At 36.8% G+C, this 21,804-nt stretch overlaps 1 protein-coding gene across 2 annotated transcripts in view; it reads left to right on the top strand.

Moving 5' to 3' along the window:
* LOC128079836 (spondin-2-like) overlaps positions 1-21,804 on the top strand; it is a 57,449-nt gene that overhangs the window by 6,994 nt on the left and 28,651 nt on the right. The window contains exons 1-2 of one of the 2 annotated variants that reach the window (XM_052681410.1): positions 7,522-7,629; positions 8,719-8,779. In XM_052681410.1, the coding sequence (XP_052537370.1) occupies positions 7,602-7,629; positions 8,719-8,779 (89 nt within the window). In that variant the 5' untranslated portion in view covers positions 7,522-7,601. Of the gene's footprint in view, positions 1-1,194; positions 1,325-7,521; positions 7,630-8,718; positions 8,780-21,804 lie in introns of those variants that run through there. The other variant, XM_052681411.1, reaches the window with a different exon arrangement.

Genomic DNA, 21,804 nt, shown 5'->3' with positions numbered 1-21,804 from the left:
GCATGTAGCAGTGAATCACTGTGACATGATGTTCTTTTTTCAAGCACAGCGAGAGAGATATTTTCCAGATAGAGTTCAGCTTATTTTCTTTTATGCGTGATGGGAACCACACTTGGTATTTACAGACTTTTAAAAATTTCCTTGCAACCACAGCTATTCAGTCTTTCATTACATGTGAATTAAATGTGTCTCACAAACTCCTTTGTCAGCAAGACAGCAGGTAAAAGGCAAATAAGTGCAGGAGCAGCTTGCTGAGAGATGGTGTGAAGCACTTCCTATGCTCAATTTTCTCTCTCTGAATAGGAAAAATATATTTACAGAAGGTCACAAGTAGGATTTTTGTTCCAGGTTATTCTATATGTTAAATTTAACACAACAATCTGAAAACCTCTGCTTCAGGCATTACATAATCGGTTTCAACACATAATTTGATGTGCAGTGCAAACAGTACTGGTTGTGCTGGGAGGTATGCAGATGCACAGTCCAAAGAGACATAACATACAATCTGGGAGGGAGGCAGAGTAATTCACTTCATCACTGGGATTGTATAGAAAAGTGATTACAAACTCATGCCTTAAAGTGAAAAAAATTTCCCAACAGTTCTGGCAGATGTGGTTTGCTTCTCTTCTGCTCCAGACTTCTAATGTAAAAAAGAAAAAGTTATGTCACAGAAGTAAAAGCTACAAGAAAACCACAAAATACAATAAAAAAATACATATAATTAATAACATATCAGTGAATGGTTGCTCTGTGGTTTCTGTAACGTGGACTCCATAGAAAAATGCAGTGTGTGGGTCCTTAGATGTAGCTCGAACTCTGGAGCCCGTTTTCCTGACTCCAGCATTGTGTCCTCGGGGCAAAAGAGATTCTTCCCAAGGATGGTTTAAAAATATTAAACAGAGTTTTTCCATGAGATGATGTGCAAAAATATTCTTCAATAAAATGTGCGAAGAGCTCATGATGGCATGCTCTTACTGAAAAAAAACCCAGCAATAACAGCCAAACACGGCTACGGAGAGAGCTGTGAAATGAAACTCTTCAAAGGCCCAGAAAAATAAAATCATACAATGATTAATGGGTTATGTGAGCCTTAGCATCTTGCCGTGAACTTGTACTACATGTGAGATTGCAAAAGACTACTGCCATTCTTACACTGACTGTATAGTTTTAAATCTCTTTTCTTATCTTCTTCAGGTTGGATATTAGGAAAAATTTATTCTCCAAAAGAGTTGTAATGTATTGGATTAGGCTGCCCAGGGACATGGTGGAGTCACCATCCCTGGAGCTGCTGAAGAACTGTGGAGATGTGGCAAGGAATGAGCAGGTAAGAGTAACAATATCTTCAATCGCCACTTATCTGAATTTTATTTTCTGGGTGCACAATATAGGCTCTTTCAAAGCAGGCTCTGATGTAGCTGTAGCAATACATAAACATGCATGAAATGTATGAAGGAACACAAAAATAGGTAGGTGGTATGGATGTTGGAAGGCTTTGGTCATCGTCTTTGATGCTCCCGTTGTGGGATGTGATGAGATGTCAAGCTACTGTTGGAGCATCTGGATACAAGTCAGTGTGATGGGACCAGGAAACACATTTGTGCTGTCATTCTGGGAGATCATGTATTTAATGCTCTGCAAATATTGCCTTACCCTGTTTGACAGTAGACCCTGAAAAGATCCCAAGATCTTATTAACAAGCAAACAAACAAAGATAATTTAGCTTAAATTGAAAATAAAATACACAAAACAAAAACTAATATTCTTTTTTATTTGTCCTAGTATTCCCGGACACAAAAAGGGAGAATAATTGACATTCAGGCTGTATGTTACAAATCCACTTTTCTGATTTTAGTGGTGCCTGTGACAAGAAAGGAAATGGAGGAAAGGGAGCTGGCTCCAGAAAGGAGGCACAGTTGCGTAGATACTTTCTACCTGGAAAGCACATTATTATATGGGTGGATACAGCTAGAACTTTTGGAATAAAATATGCAAACAACCTAATTTTATTCCAAGCTTGCCCTTCTTTTGGAATATTTATATACTTCCTCTGATTTTTCTAGTGCTGTGATTCCCCAGTTGGTTGGTTGGTGTTGTTTTTTTTGTTTTTTTTTTTTTTTGTGTGTCTATTTGTCTCCCTTCCACCCACGATTCATTGTTCTCCTCCATTAGTTAGAATTAGTTAGAATTAGTTAGAATTAGTTTTGCATATCTCTCTTCTGAATATAACCAGTGCTTTGTAAGACTGATTGAGAAGACCTCTCTTTCTTAGAACATTCTCTAATATTCTTAGTGTACGCTCCAAAATGCTGTGTGAATTGGAAGTTGTCTTTGCATTCCTTTGCCTCTACCACTAGAGCATGTGCTTCATGAATGTTGGCTGAGAACTATGGTTGTGGTTGCTCAGGCATATGTCACTCTGTTTTCTCTTTGTCTCAGTTAATTTTGCATCTTCCGGTACCTTTCTCTGCTCATCTAAAAGAGTCTTTTCCGGTTCAAAACAAGTGGTGTTGTGCAATTTGTTGAGAGTTGATTTTTGGCTGTTTGGAGGGGATGGGAATGGTTTCACAACATGGACTAGAACCAAACATGCATAACTTTTACCTTTCTGACCCACTTGCTCACATGCTTCCTGTTTCCTTTATTGCAAAAGTTAATTAGAAAAAAATAGGACAGGCTCTCTTAAAAATAAAACAAATGTTTCCGGTCCTGTTGTTTGTTGTATGTGAGATGGGTATTTCATGCAGAGCTAGAGAATTGGAATGTCTTGTAAGAAGCATGGTGTTTTGGGAAGAAAAAAATGGAGGAGAAAATGTGTATCTGCTTTGTACAGCAAACAGTTCACAAAGCGCTTTATTTGTGGATGCAGAAGCAAAGAAAACTTCATCTAGATCACGGTTATGGGTCTTCAGCATGCTCCTCACCAGCACACACTTCTGGTTTTCTGCAGTGTCCTTGAACTCTGTAAGTTCTGTCCTTCCTGCAATAAATTTTACCGAGTGTAGGAAGTCATCAGTGGTCCTTGACATGGCTTTTATGGCTGAGCACACGCTTTTCTAGGGAGAGGAGAGGAGTGTTTTGAAGGCTTGAACTCTGTGACATTTTGCTCAACTTGTGCAATCTTTTGCTCAATATTTGATAATCTGCTGTTTTCATCAGCTGTCAGTTACAAGAATTTGCTATGGGATTTTCACAAATAAACAGCAGTAACTGGGAGACATGAAAAAGGACTGTGTACAGCCCTAGAGTTTAAATTCCTTTAAATTTCCCTAAGATTTCCACCAGTAGACTTCTGTGTGCAGAGAAAGCCACAAGCAATACAATCAATCATTTGGTGAATGTGGTTTTCTGAAACAGCTGTGTATCTGGATAAGCTGCTTGATAAGTTACCAAAGACAGCTTATGGGTGGTGCTTGTGCTCTCTGCAATTGTGCGAAGTGCTGTTCAAACTGCCCTTGACTCCCAGCCAACAGATGGGAAAGTCATTAGCAATCAGAATTGAACAACAGTTGCTTTCTGTGTTTACAAAGTTCTGTACATGATCTGTATGTTGACAAGTTATAAACTGGGTGGAAAATGTCTGACATCTCCTCTCTGCAATTTCTGTAAAAAAAAAATGCAGTGATCAACACACAGCTGAGGGCTCCAGCAACCAGCAGAAAAAGGACTTGATGTGGTAAAAGGGCAGGACCATTAGGAACAGCAGCAAGGCCAGTTTGCCACTAGAGACAAAGTTCACCCCAAATCATGAGCATTTCTTGTGCTGTGGCTGAAGTCAATAACCTCAGTACAAGCAAGAGGAGTACTCCAGGTACATAAACCTGAGTAGTCCTTAGGCAGGTCTAGTTTATGTGTCCATAGCACATAATCTAAGCTGTGCTCAGCCCTGGCAGAGCTGTTGGAGTAATAATTTCTCAAAAGTAAACTGCAGCAGAAAATCTCTAGAAAGCATTCTGCATAACCAGTACATAATTGACATCAAGCGTGGCATTATCCTCTTTTTGTTCTTATTAACTAGATTCCTCAAGACATAAACACATGATCAAGCTAATCCTAGTATTCAAGAGTTTATATTAGGAATAAAATTAGTTCATTATATTTAATTTATGGGTAAAGAATCTCCATTAGTTTGTAATGTTTCCCTGTGCTGTAATAACGCTCTCTGCTTTCCCAGCTACTGTCCAGGAGCAGTTTGGTTAGTGCAGAACCAACATTTTGTCAAGGCACCTGAGGGCTGGGTTGGTAGAAGTAAATCCATTCCGATAAGAATTATTTCACTAGTAGGCCTGACAGGTTATTTATTTATTTACTTATTGTAATCACAGTATTGCAAATATGTATTTTTTAATTGTTTTTTTTACTGAAAACCAAATCGGCAGGAGGGGAGATTTTTCAAAGAGTCAGATAGGCTCAGGTGGTCAACTCATAATTTTCAGCATGACTCAAATGGCTCTTTGTTCCCTTACATTTCATTTTGCTACATTGCAATAACCACAGATGTGACTGTCCCAGCCCTTTCCCCTGTCCTAGATCCCCTGACGAGGACTATTTGTGAAATATACAGCAGAATGGATAGCTGACGGAGGGGAAGTTTGGATACATGTGTTTCAGACATGTAATGCATGGAGATTTTAAAACTAAAGTGGTGATAATGATGCTACCTGGCTTTAAATTCCTGCTGAATTAAAGGATCAATTCAGCCATAAAGTGATCACAGACTGTATTGTAGAAAGTAGCAATGAGCTTGACGTTCCTTCTGATGGGTCAGTGGACTAGATATTAATGGTCTTTTCCAGCCTTACTGATTTTATGATTCTATTCTGTCATTCTATGAAATCAAAGGAGCTGGTAACAGAACAGTCAAACAACAACCAGTAACAGCTTTGGTATTATAAAAGAAAAGATGTATGTGTAAAATCATTTTCCACTTAAAAAAAGTGAAATAAAACACTAGGCAAATGATTTCTAGAAAATTTTATCCTGATTCTTCTGCTAAGGTCAGTGTGTATTTACCTACTTGACAGATGTTGATGCTCTTGATTAGAAATAATCCATCTTTTCTCTCCCCATAAATATACATGGGCAAATATGCATGTACCTACCTACCTGCATGAAAGGGACTGAGAACATAGGCATTTAGTTACTGAATTGGCCTCCACGAAATGTGGAAATTTTCAAACACCTTCTATATTTCAGAGCAAAAGCACATGGCCAACCTCATTTTCCATTCAATTGTGAGCCATCATTTACATCTGTGAAAAGTGAGTGAAAAATGCTACCAGCAGGAATAAACCAATTTCTAATTTCTTCACATAAACATGACATTATAAAACATAAGGAAGCGAAAAGCTGGTCCTTTGTGCTGGAAGGAGCAGGTTTCAATTCTGGTCCCTCATGAGCCAAGTCTTTCTTGCCATATTTCTCAGGTTATTAAGTCAGTTTATGGGAAACTGTGTTCGTTTTCCTGCCTGCCCCCTTTTCATAATGATTTTGCCCTGAAATTCTGAGGTGGAGAGGTATCAGCACTGCTATACCTCACTTAGAAAACAGCAAACTGAGTCAAAGAAATGATGTGCCACTCAGATAGTTGAGATGAGAGTTAATTGAATTCAAAGTTGCTGTTGTCATGCCAGAGACAATCCTCTGACACAGACCCAAGCACTGTTTGCTAACCTACCATTAGCAGTCCAATGGCATCTGTACCTTCAGCACCTCTGTCTTAATGTGTCCTCTGTGTCCACAGCTGACATGTCAGTCCAGTTCTGTAAAAATGAACAGTTGGAGGGTTGGCTGAGGGAAAAAGTTTAAATCAAAGGTGTTTATTTATGTAATGAAAGAGCGTAATGTGGAAATACTTCCAAACTAAACCTCTCACTTCATGAATGTTTCTCACCAAAACTTTGGAGTTAACATTAATTTCTAATGCAATTTGAACTGTAGTCCTAGCTCTGCATGTCTGAAATTATGAGAAGTTTCTGATTTACAGCCATCCCTAACTGTCAAGCATAAGACAGCATCTTACATTTATTCACTCATTTTATTTGAATTATTAACTTCTGTAAAATGCCAATCATGTTTTCTTATTCCACCTAGAATTCCTGATCTCTGTGTTGTTACGTGAAGGAGTTAGGTGTAAAAAATATAGGGAATTACCCGGATCTTAGCCCCATACAGTGCTAAATATTTCAGCCATTATCCAGCAAAGCACTTAAGCACATATTTACCTTTCAGCACCTCAGGAATCTCATTCCTATCAATGGGTTTCCTCAAGAATTTCAAGGGTCAGAACTCTTGGCGTCCTGCGAATGAGGAGATTTGGATGTGAGGAGTTAGAGCAGTGCCTGTGCAGTGTGAGGACCTGCTCCTCTCCTGATCTCTGAGATATCCTGATGTTTTGTGAGGAAGAGAGTGACAGCAAAGAAGTGTAAGCCTAAATAATCCGCTCCTTTTGATTAGGGGTTGTGCAAGGGCTAACGAGGATTATTACTGCTCCTAGGAGACATAAAAAAGGCAACAAAGAGAAGCCTGTATTTGGATGGCATTGACTTGGAAATACAAAAGGAAAAACTGCAGCTCTGCTGAACAGGGTGGGGTAAAGAACTGAAAAGAATAAAAATACTCAACTTTTCTTGACATGAAATTCAACTATATTTTCCTCAGGAAAAACGAAATGCAATACTGGTAATTTATACAGACTGTTGAACAAATTGAAACCATATACAGAAAATTAAGTTACATTTTTATGGAAAAAACAGAGTATGTTTAACAATCACTACCTAGAGCCAGCAGTCTTTCACTATATAACTTGCAGAGAGTTTTAATTACGCTGAGGTCAGAATGTCTGTTTCCAGTTTTAATTGGTTAAATCAAGATTTTATTGGGTCTGAAAAAAAAAAATTGAAGCTTTTTTGTTCTTAGATTTATTTTTTAAGCTAATATGACTTAGAAATACAATAAAATATATCTCTAGATTCTTATTATATTTGTGAAAATATCATTAAATAAGGGGGAATAAAAGAAAAGATGAAACCACTTACTTGAGTAATACATATGCTTGAATTTCAGTGTTTTGAAAGTTCTTTATTCTTAACCACTGGTTTTCAGCCTAATTTTATGTTGCATGGCAGCTCGGTTTCTATTACAAAGTGAAGGTTGAAGAGATGGGTGCAGGTTCTTCAAAAATGTGTGGCCATGGTCATCTCCCATTATAGGAACTGTGTTATATTCTGTAAGTTGTCTGATAATGCATATTTCTATTGCCTGATTTCAAATATTATCTCAATGATAGCCAGGGTGATGTAGATGAATGACATGGATTTTGCACTTTGTTTCTTCAAAGGAGTGATGTTTCTATAATTGTGCCTCTTTATTTAATAAGGAAAATGGGACTGAAACTGGAAGCTGATAATGTCCCATTCCTGTGATAGTCTTGTAGAGCAGGTTGAAGAATTACTCTCATTTTCTTCATTTTGCTCTTCCAATGCATCTTGTTCTGTTTAAAATTCTTTTGCAATAGAGTTTCTCAACCTGTGGAGAATGTAACTGATTCATAACTGTCTTGTACTGAAGATGCTCTTGTGAGAAGTCATAGGGTATGATTTGAAATGTCTTTGGATGGAGGAGAAAAGTTGAGTATGTACCCTTTATATCCAGGTTGAAGAGATTAACCACATAGGGGCAATAAAGAGAGACAAACAGTGGAGTAGCAGTGGGCTTGTTTGCTCCTGTTAGACAAGAAGAGAAAATAATACCTCTGCTTTATATTTGTTTATTTATTTATTTTAAGGAGAAATGACAGCAATAGCTATGCTCAGTAAATGATCCCTAAGATCACGATGAACCTTTCTGTAGGCAGGACTTTGGATGTGCTTTTACGCAGTCCTTCTTGCTTCATTCTAGATGGTTCCCTCTGCAGAGAGCAGGCTGTTTTGAATCTCATTCTGAGATGGCTAATACTTCCCTGGCATAATTCTGAGAGTCTGGTCACCTAATACAGGGTTGTGAATGTGGCTTGGACAAAAAATTAGATTTATGATGCTTCATTATTGCAGCTCATAAATCATTTTGTGGCTGTAGCTCAAAAAGACTGTTTTTTTCCTTTATACCTGGTGATTCTCTGAGCTGGATGTTATTTAAGAGGATCAGCACAGGATGCCCTCTAAGAAACAATTGCAATCGAAGTGGCATTTGAGAGGAATGAAGATGCCTCATAGTATTTCATCTCCCATAATTAAGACACGCGTTTGCTCAGATTAGATCCAAGATATCTAGAATAACTGAATTCCTGCTCTCCGCAGATCTGAATTATCATTGTAAGTTTGAGCCTTTGTACTGATGGCCCTATATTTTTTGTTAGCAATTATCTCCATTTAGATTAGGTAAAGATAGAGTATAACAATGACTACGTAATCAGAATACCAGTAGCTGAAAGCACACTGATTTGCAGTGATTGTTATAATCCTTTTCAGCGTTTGCCTGGAAAACTGTGAATGGAAAGTTCCATTATTTCTGCACTATTTACATTAAATGAAAAACTCATTTTTTTCCTTTTTTTTATCTTTTCATTCCATTAGGCTCCTAAATACCCAAAAACATTTAATAGGACTAAAAGGTACATTAATATATTTAACTGTAGTTATTTGAGCTGATGTCCTTGAAGAATATGTGATTATTTTTACAATTATTTTTTTCTGATTATGTATTCCACCTCTTCTCCTACAGTGCCTGGCTATTTTTCCAGTCAATATCTAGTGATCTGCACAGCATCCAGGAGAATTTGCAGGTGAGAATCCATAGATCCTGAAATAAAACAGGATTTTTTTATTTTTTTTTACCATATTAACTGTATTCCCACTTTACAAAAATAATGATCTTGCTCTTACTCAGTATAGATTAGCAACATAGCTATCATTATGTGTATGTGTACATCCTTGAAGGATTCATAATCATTTCCATTTGTTGATTGGATGGCATCCATTTGGTTAATCATCATTCAAGTGCAGGAAGACCATGTCGCATGTGAAAGCTGTATTTGAGATGGCAAAACTGCCAGAAACATCCAAGCATGTAACCTGACTATCCAGTCATACTAACAAATGACGATGGTTAGTTTGAGATGGTGGAAAAATGAAACGTAGTTCCACTATTTAACTAGTAATACTTTCTAAAATGAACTGCACTCCTATATTTCATTTTAATTTGTGTCCCAGTTCTTTCTCAGTTTTTGTGCTATTGAATGGTTGTGCTGTTGTGCCTCACCTGCATGGATAAACATTGGTACCACCGTAAAGTGTATTTCATTTCTCCTCTGTCTGAAGCAAATCCTATCTGTAGGTTTATTTCACCATCTCTGTAACATGACCTAGTGTTCATCACATTTGAATTAAATGAAAATTGGTTTGACATTATCTGCCGATCACAGCTTGGCCCAAAAAAAAAACAAGCCAAGCCAAACCAAACCAAAACAAGAAAACCTTGTGGAAAAAACAGCAAACTTCACCCCATCAAGAAAATGGCAATGTTGATGGCTTTAAATATCATACAGTCACTATTATGACTCTCATTGTCCACTCACTTAAAAGGAAGGCAATAGATAAACGTTTATTAAAACAGATATATTTATAGTCTTCCTGTTTGCATAAACAGTTTGAAGATTTGACCTCAGTATGGCCTAGAGGCTTTAATCCAGGAAATGAAATGTCCGTATGCATATATTTTTAGACTTCATCATTTTAAGCTGAACTGCAGGATGATTTTACTCACAATCTTTGAGTGCTTAAGGTTAGCAACACAGCCAAGGTTAGAAATATGATCGGGGATCAATGAGACATCAAAATAAAGAGAATATGGATGCAATAAGATTATATGAAGCAACATCTAAGAAGATGTTCATATTCATACTGATAGGAGAAGAGGTAATGGCTTTAAGTTGCACCAGAGGAGGCTCAGGTTGGATATTAGGAAGAAAGTCTTATCAAAAAGAGTGACCATGCATTGGAACAGGCTGGCCAGGGAGGCAGTAGGGACAACATCCCTGGGGTTGTTCAAGAAATGTGCAAATGTGTGAATGAGAGACATGGTTAGTGGGCATGGTGAGGGTGAGTTGGTGGTTGGAGTAGGTGATTTTGGAGGTCTTTTCCAGACTTGATGATTCTATGACTCTATGGTGTCTAGACTCTATAAACCAAGGTCAGAGAAGGCAACAGCAACAGCTGTGAGGAAGTCTGCAGGCAATTAAGGCAGCTGGTTTTTTAAAAAAAAAAAATGGAATCAGAAAGTATGATTGGCAATTTTTGCTATGTCATGGGGTGCCTGCTTGTGACTGAGAGTGATCTTTTTAGACAGTGTTGCTGGTTAGATAATCTGAATTTAGTACTATTTTGGTCTTGTGAGTGAACACATGCATTTGAAATTGCAACATCATGGACATCCTGTTGCCATTAAGTGATATGCAGCAAAATCAGCAGATTTGTATTCTGCAGAGATCTTTGTCTCAAGTACCTTCAAGTAAGATGTAAGAGGCAAAAATCACAAGCCTCCTTCTACAGGAACTATACACTGCTGTAGGAGATATAACCAAATAAATGAGCAATGAAAATAAGAAAAAGATCAATCAGATCTTCTCAGACATCATGTGAAGACAAAAGCCTGAACCCTCAAATGCAGTCAAGGAGGAACTCCCTGTGTTTATCAGGGTCAGAAATGGAGACTCCCATGATAGTGAAGGCTGGATGATGAGACTTCAGAAGAGTTCCTGCTCCACTTGCAGAACTGTAGCTACAGAATATGTTACTGCCCTTGTTTTAGGTGATGGATTGGGATCTCTGTCCAAGAAAACACCTGAATTTGCTGAGCCTGATTCTTCTCAGCACTGGTGAGACATTTGTGAAGTGCAGGGCCAGGTTTTCCAGTACCCCAGAGACATATTAGAGTCCAGCAAATGTTAAGAAAGATTAGTAGGGACTGAAGTATCTGACACATGAGGAGAGGTTGAGAAAGCTGGTTTTGTTTGCCCTCAGGAAGAGCAAGCTTGTGAGGGTCTTATCAAGGTGTATACATATCTGATGGGAGGATGTAAAGAAGACAGAACCACACTCCTCTGTGCTGCCGACTAGAAAAAAAAAGACAATGGGACAAATGGAAATACATAAGAAAGAAATTCCTTTTTTTCTAGTGAGAGTGGTTAAACAAGGGAAAATATTGCTCAGAAAGGCTGTAAAGTCTCCATTATTGAGACCAGACTGGTCATAGCCCAAAGCAACTTACTGTAGCTGACTGTGCTTTGGGATGGACAGTTAGAGTAGATAACCTCCAGAAGCCCCTTCCAACCTCAGCTATTCTACGAGTTCCAGATCTTGAAAATGACATCAGTGATAGCAGGATTTTGTTACTTTTTCTTTATGTTTGAGGTTGGATAATTTGGTACAGCTCACAGGTCGTGGAAGTTCTTCATTATCTACATATGCAGATAAGAATTTTCTAGGGGAGATTCTTGATATTTTCTCTTGAAGAATGTGATAAAAGCAATTCCTCAGTGTCTGCTGGCCACTGTGTTGAAAGAAACTGTCAGGAAAATCGGGTATTGACAGATGGGAAATAGAAGGAGGAATGCTTCTGAGCCTCGTGGATTAATGAGGAGTAATGATTCTGTTTTGTTTTTAATGTTCTCTCTGAATCAGAATTTGGGCCAGATATGTGGGATGAGGACAGAAGAGCAGCTTCAGAATGACCTATGTTGCTGTGTCATGGAGAAGCCCTGGCTACCATTGCAAAGTATCTGCTTTCTTCCAGTACTATGAATTCTGTAGGATTTCAAGGATTTCAAAATCCTCAGTTTGGGTGGGATATTTTTCCAAGAAAGAAATTTTAACAGGACAATGTGATTAGAGGAATATTTAATAATTCTGGTTCCCAGCACTATGGCACCAGCTATGTCCTACCACAAGTTTATTTTTATTTTGTACACAATAGGCTACAGTTTAGTTCAAATACTTTATACCAACATTTGTCTTGGATCAACTGATGTATCTGAAGAACAGGGCAGCTTTATGAGGCAAACATGTTTTGTCAGTTTCCTGCTGTCTATACTGCTCTTCTTCTTTGCAGAGTATTTTATCATGAAATATGAAATATGAAATTATGGTGCTTACTGATATTGACAAATATTGTAAGCAAGAATCTGTGGATGGACAAGTCACAGGGACATGGCAGTTGTAAGGAAGAAACTGTGACCATGTTAGGGGTCTAATTTATTGTTGATGATGTAGAGGTGGGAGAAAAATGCTCCAAATAAGTATTCCTATACTGTCTATAAGGCATGTTTCAAAATGCTTATACTAGAAACAAATCTATCCTTGATGAGCTCCAGATGATTCCACTGATGTTAATACAAAGAAAAAAACTAGCATCTTCCCTCCTCTGTCCCCTTCCCCTGCCAGAGGTAATCCAGAGATTCTTTCACTGTTAAAGCCATTATGACATATTTTGGAACTAGCAAAACTGAAAATGATTCATCTAGTCTTTCCTATGATGTTTAAAAATGTATTTTGCAGTAGCTCTAAGTACAAGGCGGTTAGAAAACTTTCAGCAATTTATATAAATAAATATTGTAGGAACAGCCTTTGAAGTGGGAGATCATGACTGAACACATCTGCTTAACAGAATTAACAGCACAAGGGTTTCAGACCTTTCTCTTCCGCTGTACCAAACAAAACTAAAAAGAAAGACAAGCTTTGCTTTAATGTTTTACTCATAAACTTTTCATAGTTTTGTATTTTTTCACTTGCATAGCAAAAGGAGTGTGTAGATAAACAAATGTATCATTTCTTTTAATAGCAAAAATATTCTGATTTTTACTTACTGATGTAGCATAAATATAATCCTTGATGGTAAGGCTTCAATTTATGTTTGGCTTTAAAAAGCCCCTATGAGATAGTGTTAAAGAAAAGATATTTGATTCTTTAATATCAGTCATGAAAAAAGCTTTCAAAGGTACTGCATTTTAAACAGCTCAGTATTAATATCCAAGAATCTGATTTTGCTTTGCAAAGACTTGTCTCTTGATCAAAAGAAGAGAGCACACGAATTAAGCAGCCCTTTCCATCTTGTAATACTAGGATTCTGTGATTCATTCTATTCTTAGTGGAGTTTGAAACATTTTTCCATTATTATCCAGTCAGTAATGTTGAATAAACTTTCTTAAGCCTAATGGTTTCTCTCTGTTTTTTGAGCAGATGAAAGGATAGAAAAGACAAAACCCAGAGCTCAGTACAGTCTTTTTCTATTGGAGAAATGAGAGATCTATTTTATGATAACTTTTCTCTTTTTCTACATAAATGTGTTTTTTCTTTGGACACTGTATAAATACTAGACTGTTATAGGATCTGCTATGTTCCTGCCTGCTAAGAAGCCTGTGATTAACTTTGCTCAGAGGAAGATATCTATTCCCAAATGGAAATGACCATCATCAAGCCTACAAGTTTTTGTGCAAGAAAATGGGTGAACTTCCTTCGTGTTGAAAGCAGAACAGTACATGAGTGATGTAGTAACCTGGCTTTTGGGAGTTCCACACTTAAAGAAATGAAAAGCCTAATACGTGTAAGATCAGGAAAGAGTCAGTTTTACCAACAAGCAAAAAAAAATCAAATATTTTAAGTATGTTTATTATAAAAAATAGAACAGAGTTAAAAATGAAATTGCAAACACGTTCTAAGTAACCTTATTGCACAAAGGACAATGGCATCTCAGCTAGTTTGTGAAATTGGCTGCCTTCTGCAATTTATGTTGTATTTAACATGTGTTGGAGACTGCTAGAGCTACATTTTCCTTACTGGAATCACTGATGGTGACTGCTGTAGGCAATTCTGCAGACCAAAGTGGAATGATTGAAAATTGGAACAATTGAAGCAATTGCTCATTTTAAAATTCTTGTGCCGGAGTGCTGAAGATCACATCCTGGCTCCTGGTTCGAGTCTCTAACTGGAACCAGGTAAACATCAATTGGACATCTCTCAGGGGAAATGTCTCCTTTGACAACATTCCTGCCTACTGAAAATGCATTCAGTATGTTCATCCACTAACATTCTATATTTGGATTGAATGGAGGGATAAAAGGGGATGGTAAGCATTCAGAGTATCAGATTAGTTATTAACCTCTTCAGAAAGTAATGGAGAAGAAGGTTTTGATGTAGAAGGTTATGGTAAACAGTGATTTTAAAGGATTTCAGTGTATCTAATTATAGTAGGAAGAGAAAAAAATTCTCTTGGACAAATATATTAGAAACATGTAGAAAATATTCAAGAGACTGAGCAAAAGTGGACCTGATGGTACTTGATGCAGCTTACCATATAATTGGCAGGTTGGTTGCAATTCATTTCAATGAATTTAGATTTTTTTAGCTGGGAACCTGTATCAGGCTTACTTTAAGCTGTACAAAGTTAACAAGTTAATGTTATTGGCTAGGAAACAGTAATCGAAGCACTGCAAAAGTGTTCAATTTAGGAAAAACATCAGCAAAGTAGGAAAACTGGTAAACAGAAACAAATTAGACTGAAAATAAATCTAAGAGAAATCCTAGAAAGTCTCAGATCTCAGTGAATGATAGCCTTCTAGGTAAAATTGTGTTTCTACAAGTGTGAAAGCAAGGGGCAAGCTGGAGTGCAACCTGCACAGAGACAGTAAAGAAGTAAGACGTGAAAATGATGGAAAACGTGAAAAGGGCACTTAGATCAACAATTTTTGGAAAGGTATCTAAAGTGCTTGGAATTGGAATTTTGTGGTCTATTGGAATTGGACATGTGATCATGTCTGTTTAATAACACACTCCTGGTGAGATTATGGAGGATGCTGTCTTTGCACCCGTATACAAGATGCCAAAAATGAATGTGTCAACTCTGAATATATCAAAAATACTTCTCTAGGATAGGATTGTACGTAAGAGATTACTTTCAGAATTACGCAATAGTGAATACTGAAGGCCTGGTAAAAGACCAAACTGTGCATTAATATCAAACTTATGATTAATAGAAGAGTAATGACATGGATAATAAATTCAATGTACAAGTGTTTAAACCAAGAAAATCAAAAAGAGAAACAAGTGACCTGAAATACAGGCATAATTTTAATGTTGCACTTTACATGGGAAACAATGTGGAGAAAGGAATAAAGAAAAATGCCCAATCTTTAGTTAGTAGAGCACAATACACGGGAAAATAACATTTTTATCCTTTACAACCATGTTATCTCAAGAAGAAAAAGCCAAGTAACAATCTCTATGAAAATCTCTAGCAAAGGAAGAGTAATCACAGTGTATCTTTAGAAGACTAAGAGTCTTTCAGAATAAACTTTTCCAGAATTCTATTTATTTCATTTCTGTGTTTGCAACCATGCTGTTAGAGCAATGATTGTATTCAGTTGCCATTGGTTTATGGAGCCAGACGCAATGAAATGCCAAGAACACCCATAAAAAGCAACATGAGAGTGGAGAAATGAGGCCAAGTGTTGTTCATCTATAATAAACTCATTTAGGAGCCAGTGGACAAATACTGACTCTAAGTAAGAAGCCCATGAACCAACAGACAGGAAAACCAAGGAAATGAAACACCTGGAGTGAAGCTGAAGGTAGACATAGATTCTAATATAGTCTGTAAAACAACAAGAACACAGAATGTTTCCGTAATTAAAAAAGATGGATTCATATGCCTACAAAAGAGGGCTTAATGTTGATCCTTGAAATTTTCAATGCAGTCTTGAACTCACAAGAAATCTTACATGTAGTTTGAGAGTTTTCAATGCCATGAAGTCATTTAATAGAGATTCACTGGTCTCTGCCTATGACTGAAGACATAGTCTTCCATGAAGCTAGCATGAAAATGTTCATTTTTCAATATTATGTCTTTTGGCAGATTACTGAAAGATATAGCTGCAGCTGAGAAGTAACTCGGACTGTGGTGTAATAGCTTACCAGCACTAAGTCAGCAAAAGTGTAATATCTGAAAGCTTACAAAGAGGTGGATGAAACCCCTTGTCACTAACATACATCAAGTTCTAAGGGATTTAGAAAAGCTTCTATAGGTTATTGAGGAAATCAGTGGAAAAATGGTTGTGAATAGAATCTGGTAGTTTATGGGGATGGCCAGAAAGTTTTGTGAATTTAGTTCAGAGCTATGAATGAAGAAGATAATGCTCTCTGCATAGTATCATGGGCTCAAATCCCAGATAATTTGAAGAAAAAGAAATCATTACCGTGATGTGATCCCTTATAAAAGTACCGTGCTGCAGAATGATGGAAGTGAAAGTGTAATATTCAAAGGCAAATTAGGAGAAATATTCACCTAAAACTAGCAGACCAAAGCTGTTGCTAGTAGACACTTTAATATGATCAGAAAATTCATATGGAATAATTTTACAATTTGTGCAAAACTCTTATGTAATTAGAAAAATACTTTTAAAAATGCTAATATTGTATATAGTGGTTGTCATACATGCTTTTCAAACTTTCATACTGCACGGTTAGAAAAGAAGTTACTCAAGATTGCCACTTATGGTGGAAAAAGTGTGAGGTGGGACATGGACAGTGCAGTGCATCATGAAATCACGTTATCAATACTTGATAATGAATCTGAAAGACTGAAAACCACAGCCAGGGAGTCTGAGAAAGGACCAGGAACAGTTTTGAATATCACTAGGCTTCACGCAGGAGAAATATAAAAAGTATAAAACAAAGTACTGCTTGGACAACACTAAATACCTTGACAGTGTAAACTATGTCACTCCTACTGACAATAGCACAGACATGAAACCCTTTAAAGACAATCAGATTGGGAGAACTGTGATGATTAAATATATGCAGTGTCAATAGGGCATTGCATCTTCTATATTCCAGTAAACTCTAGTCCCAACAATGTATCAAAAACTTGAAAAAAACAATACATAGAATACAGTATTTAAAAGGAAATTAATTAATATGGAGCCTAGATATATCAAGAAGTCTTAGTCTCAGTTTTAGTCTTAGCAGGACTCAGCTGGAGGTCAGTCTTTATGTGACTGGATAGAGTTATGGTTCTAGCACTGTTGTAAATGAAACACATATCTAGATTTTAAATCATGAGACTTTTTAGGGTATTCATCAACATAAGATGATACAAACTCAGGTTTTATCTTTCTAATTTTTTTTTTCATTTCCATTTGCTGAAATAAATGCCATCATTCAACAGGAAAAACTGCTGATGGTTTGGTGGAAATTTCTTTTTTTTGCAGGGACTTGAGAAATTTTCCAGAACCTACTCCAGGCTATTCTATTGATATTTTGAATTCCTCAGAGGCTGTAAGAAGGGATTAACTGTTGGATGATATCCACATGAGAGACCATGAACACTACAACTTGAAGGCTTTGCAGCATAATAATCTGTGGAAATGTCATCTGAAAAGCTGAGATAATGTCTGAAATTTGCCAGTGGGCAACAGTACTGTATCTGGGGATGTGAAAAAGATAGGCTTGAGCCTGATTATAAGAATTCAAATATGGAATTGAATCTGAATAGAGAGACTTGTGGCTCTTTGGCTTATGTCTTACAGGAGATAAGCACTTACTGACCTTCAGTCCCTCAGTGCTCTTCTGCCCAGACTTTTCGTGATCTTGAATGTTTGTTTCTTGACCTTGAGACCTAGCTAAGAAAGGAGCTTTAGAAAAAGTTGAATTGGATCTGTTGTTATGATGATCTTTTCATGAATAATTTTTTGGCAAGCTTAGTGTAAATCTGGATGCTGTTCATGAGCTGTTAGTATTGCAAGGTACTGAGGAAAAATCATTGATTTTGTGAGAAGACCAAATGGCAATGTACTGTCAAAGGTGTGTTCTTATCTGCAGAACAGATATTTTGATGAGCTGCATAGATGGATAGTTTGCAAGTCAAGACCTGCAGAATGGTATTATGGAAAATGCATTGAGTTTCTGTTCCCTTGTAGTTCTTCCATCCACTATACATAACTGCTCAGAAGAAACTAGCATGTGTAATATATTAGCTATGCTTTCTTCAATTTTAGGCACTAAGTCCTTGGAAAATATCAGTGTAGCTCTGTGAACTCTGCCAAACTAAGGCCAAATGGTTATTTCAGGAATTAGACATAGAAGGACATCAGGATGTACATAACTGCACAGTCTTGCCAATCTCTATTGTTCTTGAACTTATGTGTCTAAAATGCTACATAGTACACTTGCTGATGCTTTTTCAGAGAGTGATATGGACCAAATGAATTTTTTATTGTACATTTATGTGTTCTAAGATTGTGTTTATTTTTGCAATTATGTAATATTGAGTCACTTATGGTTTATATTCTGTAATAACTCCTAAGCTTTATTTCAGAAGAGCTATTAGTTCTTCAGAACAACTTCTAGTTGTTCTCTCACTTTTATTTGCACAGATGATCACCTTTCTGGCAAAAGAGTACTTTATTCATACCCTACTACTTATTGCAAGCAAAGATTTTATCTAATCCCAGTGCTGAAGTTTGTCTTTTCCAAGTTTATTTATGTATAAAGAAAGCTTTTTTCCTGTCAGAAAAATAGTCTCTTGAGAAGTGTTGGGTGCTCTGTCTCTCTTACTCTGAAAGAATAACGCACCTTGAAAGTGAAAACTTTGGATCTTGTTTGGATCATTTTTCCTTTGATTAGAATTTAAGAAGGCTATTCATTAATGCTTCTTAAAAATAATACGAAACAGAGTAAGATGTAGAATGTTTTCATTCTTTGTACTATGGCAAAAATATACCAGTTATGTACCAAATGACTCATGAGATTTGTAGTCATGGGCACTACTTAGCCTGCACACCCTGCTTAGGGGACTTGATAAATATCATTTCTGGGAGAATACAGGGTGTCAAAAAGTTAAAACAACTTCGGTTGAATACTATTTGTTCCAGGAGTTTTGTGTTTTCCAGAGAGTCTTTCCATCAACTTGGAGCAGCCTGGGTCTGCTCGCAGATGTGGTAAGATTCTCCTCTTCCCCAAAGCCTTCAAGGCCACAGTCTCTGACTTTCTGCATCTCTCTACCTTCACTTAAAAATATTCTCCATTGTGGTCATTTTCCTCCAGGAAATCAGATAGCTGCTTCTCCTTCCTGAGAGCTTTTTTTCAGTGTGTATGGACAGGTTATGACAATCAGTCTCTCCTGATCAAGCACATCCTCATTAGACTGCATAATATACTGTACATACAGCTAACTGGTCAAAGACACCAGTGAGAGGCATTGCTCACTCAGAGGCTGGTAAAGTTCACGACTCTACCAGTGTGGCCATTCAGAAGTTGGTGGCCCGTTTCTCAACCAATCTACATAGAAGGATTTGACTAATCACTGGTAACAAGGCAGTAGATGTTCTATCTGATTCTGTATTAAGCATGTCTCAAAGCAATCCTTCACTCTCCAGAGGCTTCCTCTTTTGTCCATGCTGTGCACATTTTCAGGCTGGCTGATGAATCAAAAACATCAGGTCGTCTGTCCCACCACTAGAGATGCAAGTCAAGTGTAGAGACTCAAATTCAGATCACTCAAATTTAGAGCAATTCATCAGAATCCCAGCACCTGAAATTCATTAAAACACAGAAATGTCTAGGAAATATCAGTGGCGGGGTGCATGTGGAAAAAAGGAAATGTAGCACTAAAAAAAACCCCTAGATGTGCCTGTTGATGTTGTGTGTGTACTTCTGTAACTTGAAAAAGGTACACGAGGAAGCACCTGTCTCACACTGACGGGATTTTCAAGTTTCTTAATCAAAATTCATCCCCTTTACCAGTTTTTCCTTCCAGTTATCTTATCCAGCTAGCATGGTTATGAAAATACTAAACTACATGCAGACAAGATGCTAAGAAGTGCTTCAATTCATTTTCTGACATTTGACTGAAACCCAACTTTTTAAACTGTTGTGTTGCTGGGATCACAGGATCACAGTGATGTTATTTTTGCCTGTGCAGAAGAGAAAAATCCACTGTAATCTTGTTTTTCTCTACATGTATTTAAGAGTTAATTATTTATGCATGAACTTTGTATTCAGTATAACTGCAGCTCTTCTCCTGGGGAATGAGTGAAGCCTTCCAAATTATGTCTTCATTCAAAAGAATTTCCTTAAAATTTAAGCAAAAATCTTGATCTTCTGAAATTATTTTCCTGATATGCAGTATAAAAGCCAGAATACTCTGGTATATTTGATGTTGAATATCATTCCTGATAGTAATTTGTATTGTTTATGTCTTTGGCACAATCACTGAAGATGTATGTTTGAGGATTTGTATGCAGTTCATATTCTCTTTTTCTGTTAACTTCATTTTTCTGTATATAGCACTGTAAAATATTTTTGACTGATAGATGTTACAGAGAAACATCTGTCATTACACAAGAAGTGTGTAACATTTATGCCTGAAGACTTTACCAAGAACTGGATGGAAAATATATTTTCAGGACATTGGGTGAGACAATGGGTGCTGATTCTCATTTCAGGTAACTGAGATATTACTTAGAAATCCTGCAGCAGAAGAAATTAATCCCTTCAGTGTAAGGTTGTTAATGTCTCTCTCAGTAAAGGAAAGCTTTTTTAAGCTGAGTGTTTTGATATATAAAATGTGAAGTAGATTAATAATCCAAATGTAGCTTTGAAATTGTTTAGCACTGGGAAAGTAATATTTGACTAATGGAATGCCTTACTGGTCATGCATTCAAATGATTTCTATGGGAAATTAGTTGGACTATTTTCTTTTTTTTTTTAAAGTAAATCATATTTACTATTCAAACAAAAAATCTCTGCTTTGGCTAGATCAAAATTTATCACTCTCTAAGACCTTTCTAAATATACATGCACACATATCATTAAACACATAAACAGTTCATGTACTGTTCTCTAATACTGTGTCTCTGTGTTCTTTAGAGAAAAGAATAGAGCATTTCATTTACATTTACTTGTGAGCCTCGAAATAAATGAAGCCCTACTTTCCAATATCCAAAGTTAATAGCCCTGGCACACTTCTACTTCCATGGAGGCCAAACAAGAAGAGGGGATTTCCATTTCTTTCCTTCAGAACCTGTCTGTATTTGGATTCATTTCTAGATATGTTTGGAAGACAGGAATACATAGGAGGCTATGTTATAGGAGAGGAATACTTAATAAACAAACAGCCGTGATTTCACATTCTTTCACAACATCATGTTTTTAATACCAGGAAACAAAAGCCCATCTTTGCACCCCTCCCTGAAGCCACACTGCCAAGACATAAATCCAATAACATCTTTAGGGCTGCCAGAGAATTATAGTTTTCCTTTGGGAATTCTGCAGTTTCTGAGATAGTGTCAGTGTGAAATAAGTCCTTCTCATCTGAGGATCTCAGTGTGCCTTGAAGACATTAATTGAAGGCAGGTGTATATCTGAAATAAGTCTAAATTCATTCAAAGTTAACACAATTAAATATTTGACAGATTTTTTCTTTTTATAAAATGATATGAGATTTGTTTTACAAAATATATTTTTCATGAATCTTATTAACCAGTATTGATAATATTTTCATTGTTTTTAGAAGTAGTCTGATATTCTGATTATATCTCCTCAGATAAAGATCCTCTTTACAGAAATTGATGTCTAATGTAAGAAAGCATAGGATCCAAATGTATCATTGAAGATACTAAATTGAATCTTAGCAAGCAGTGTTTGACAATCCTCCAAAACTGTCCTCAATCTACAAAGAATTTCTTATGAGAGTTGAGAAACATATAAATTGCCATTATAATGCTTAGTGAGACTATTAAAGGACCCATATTGAAACTGA

The sequence above is a fragment of the Tympanuchus pallidicinctus genome, unplaced genomic scaffold (genome assembly GCF_026119805.1).
Source record: "Tympanuchus pallidicinctus isolate F22 unplaced genomic scaffold, pur_lepc_1.0 scaffold2, whole genome shotgun sequence".
Classification (NCBI taxonomy): Eukaryota; Metazoa; Chordata; class Aves; order Galliformes; family Phasianidae; genus Tympanuchus; species Tympanuchus pallidicinctus.
Note: the sequence above shows the minus strand (reverse complement) of the source record. Positions and strands in the feature narration are given on the sequence as shown.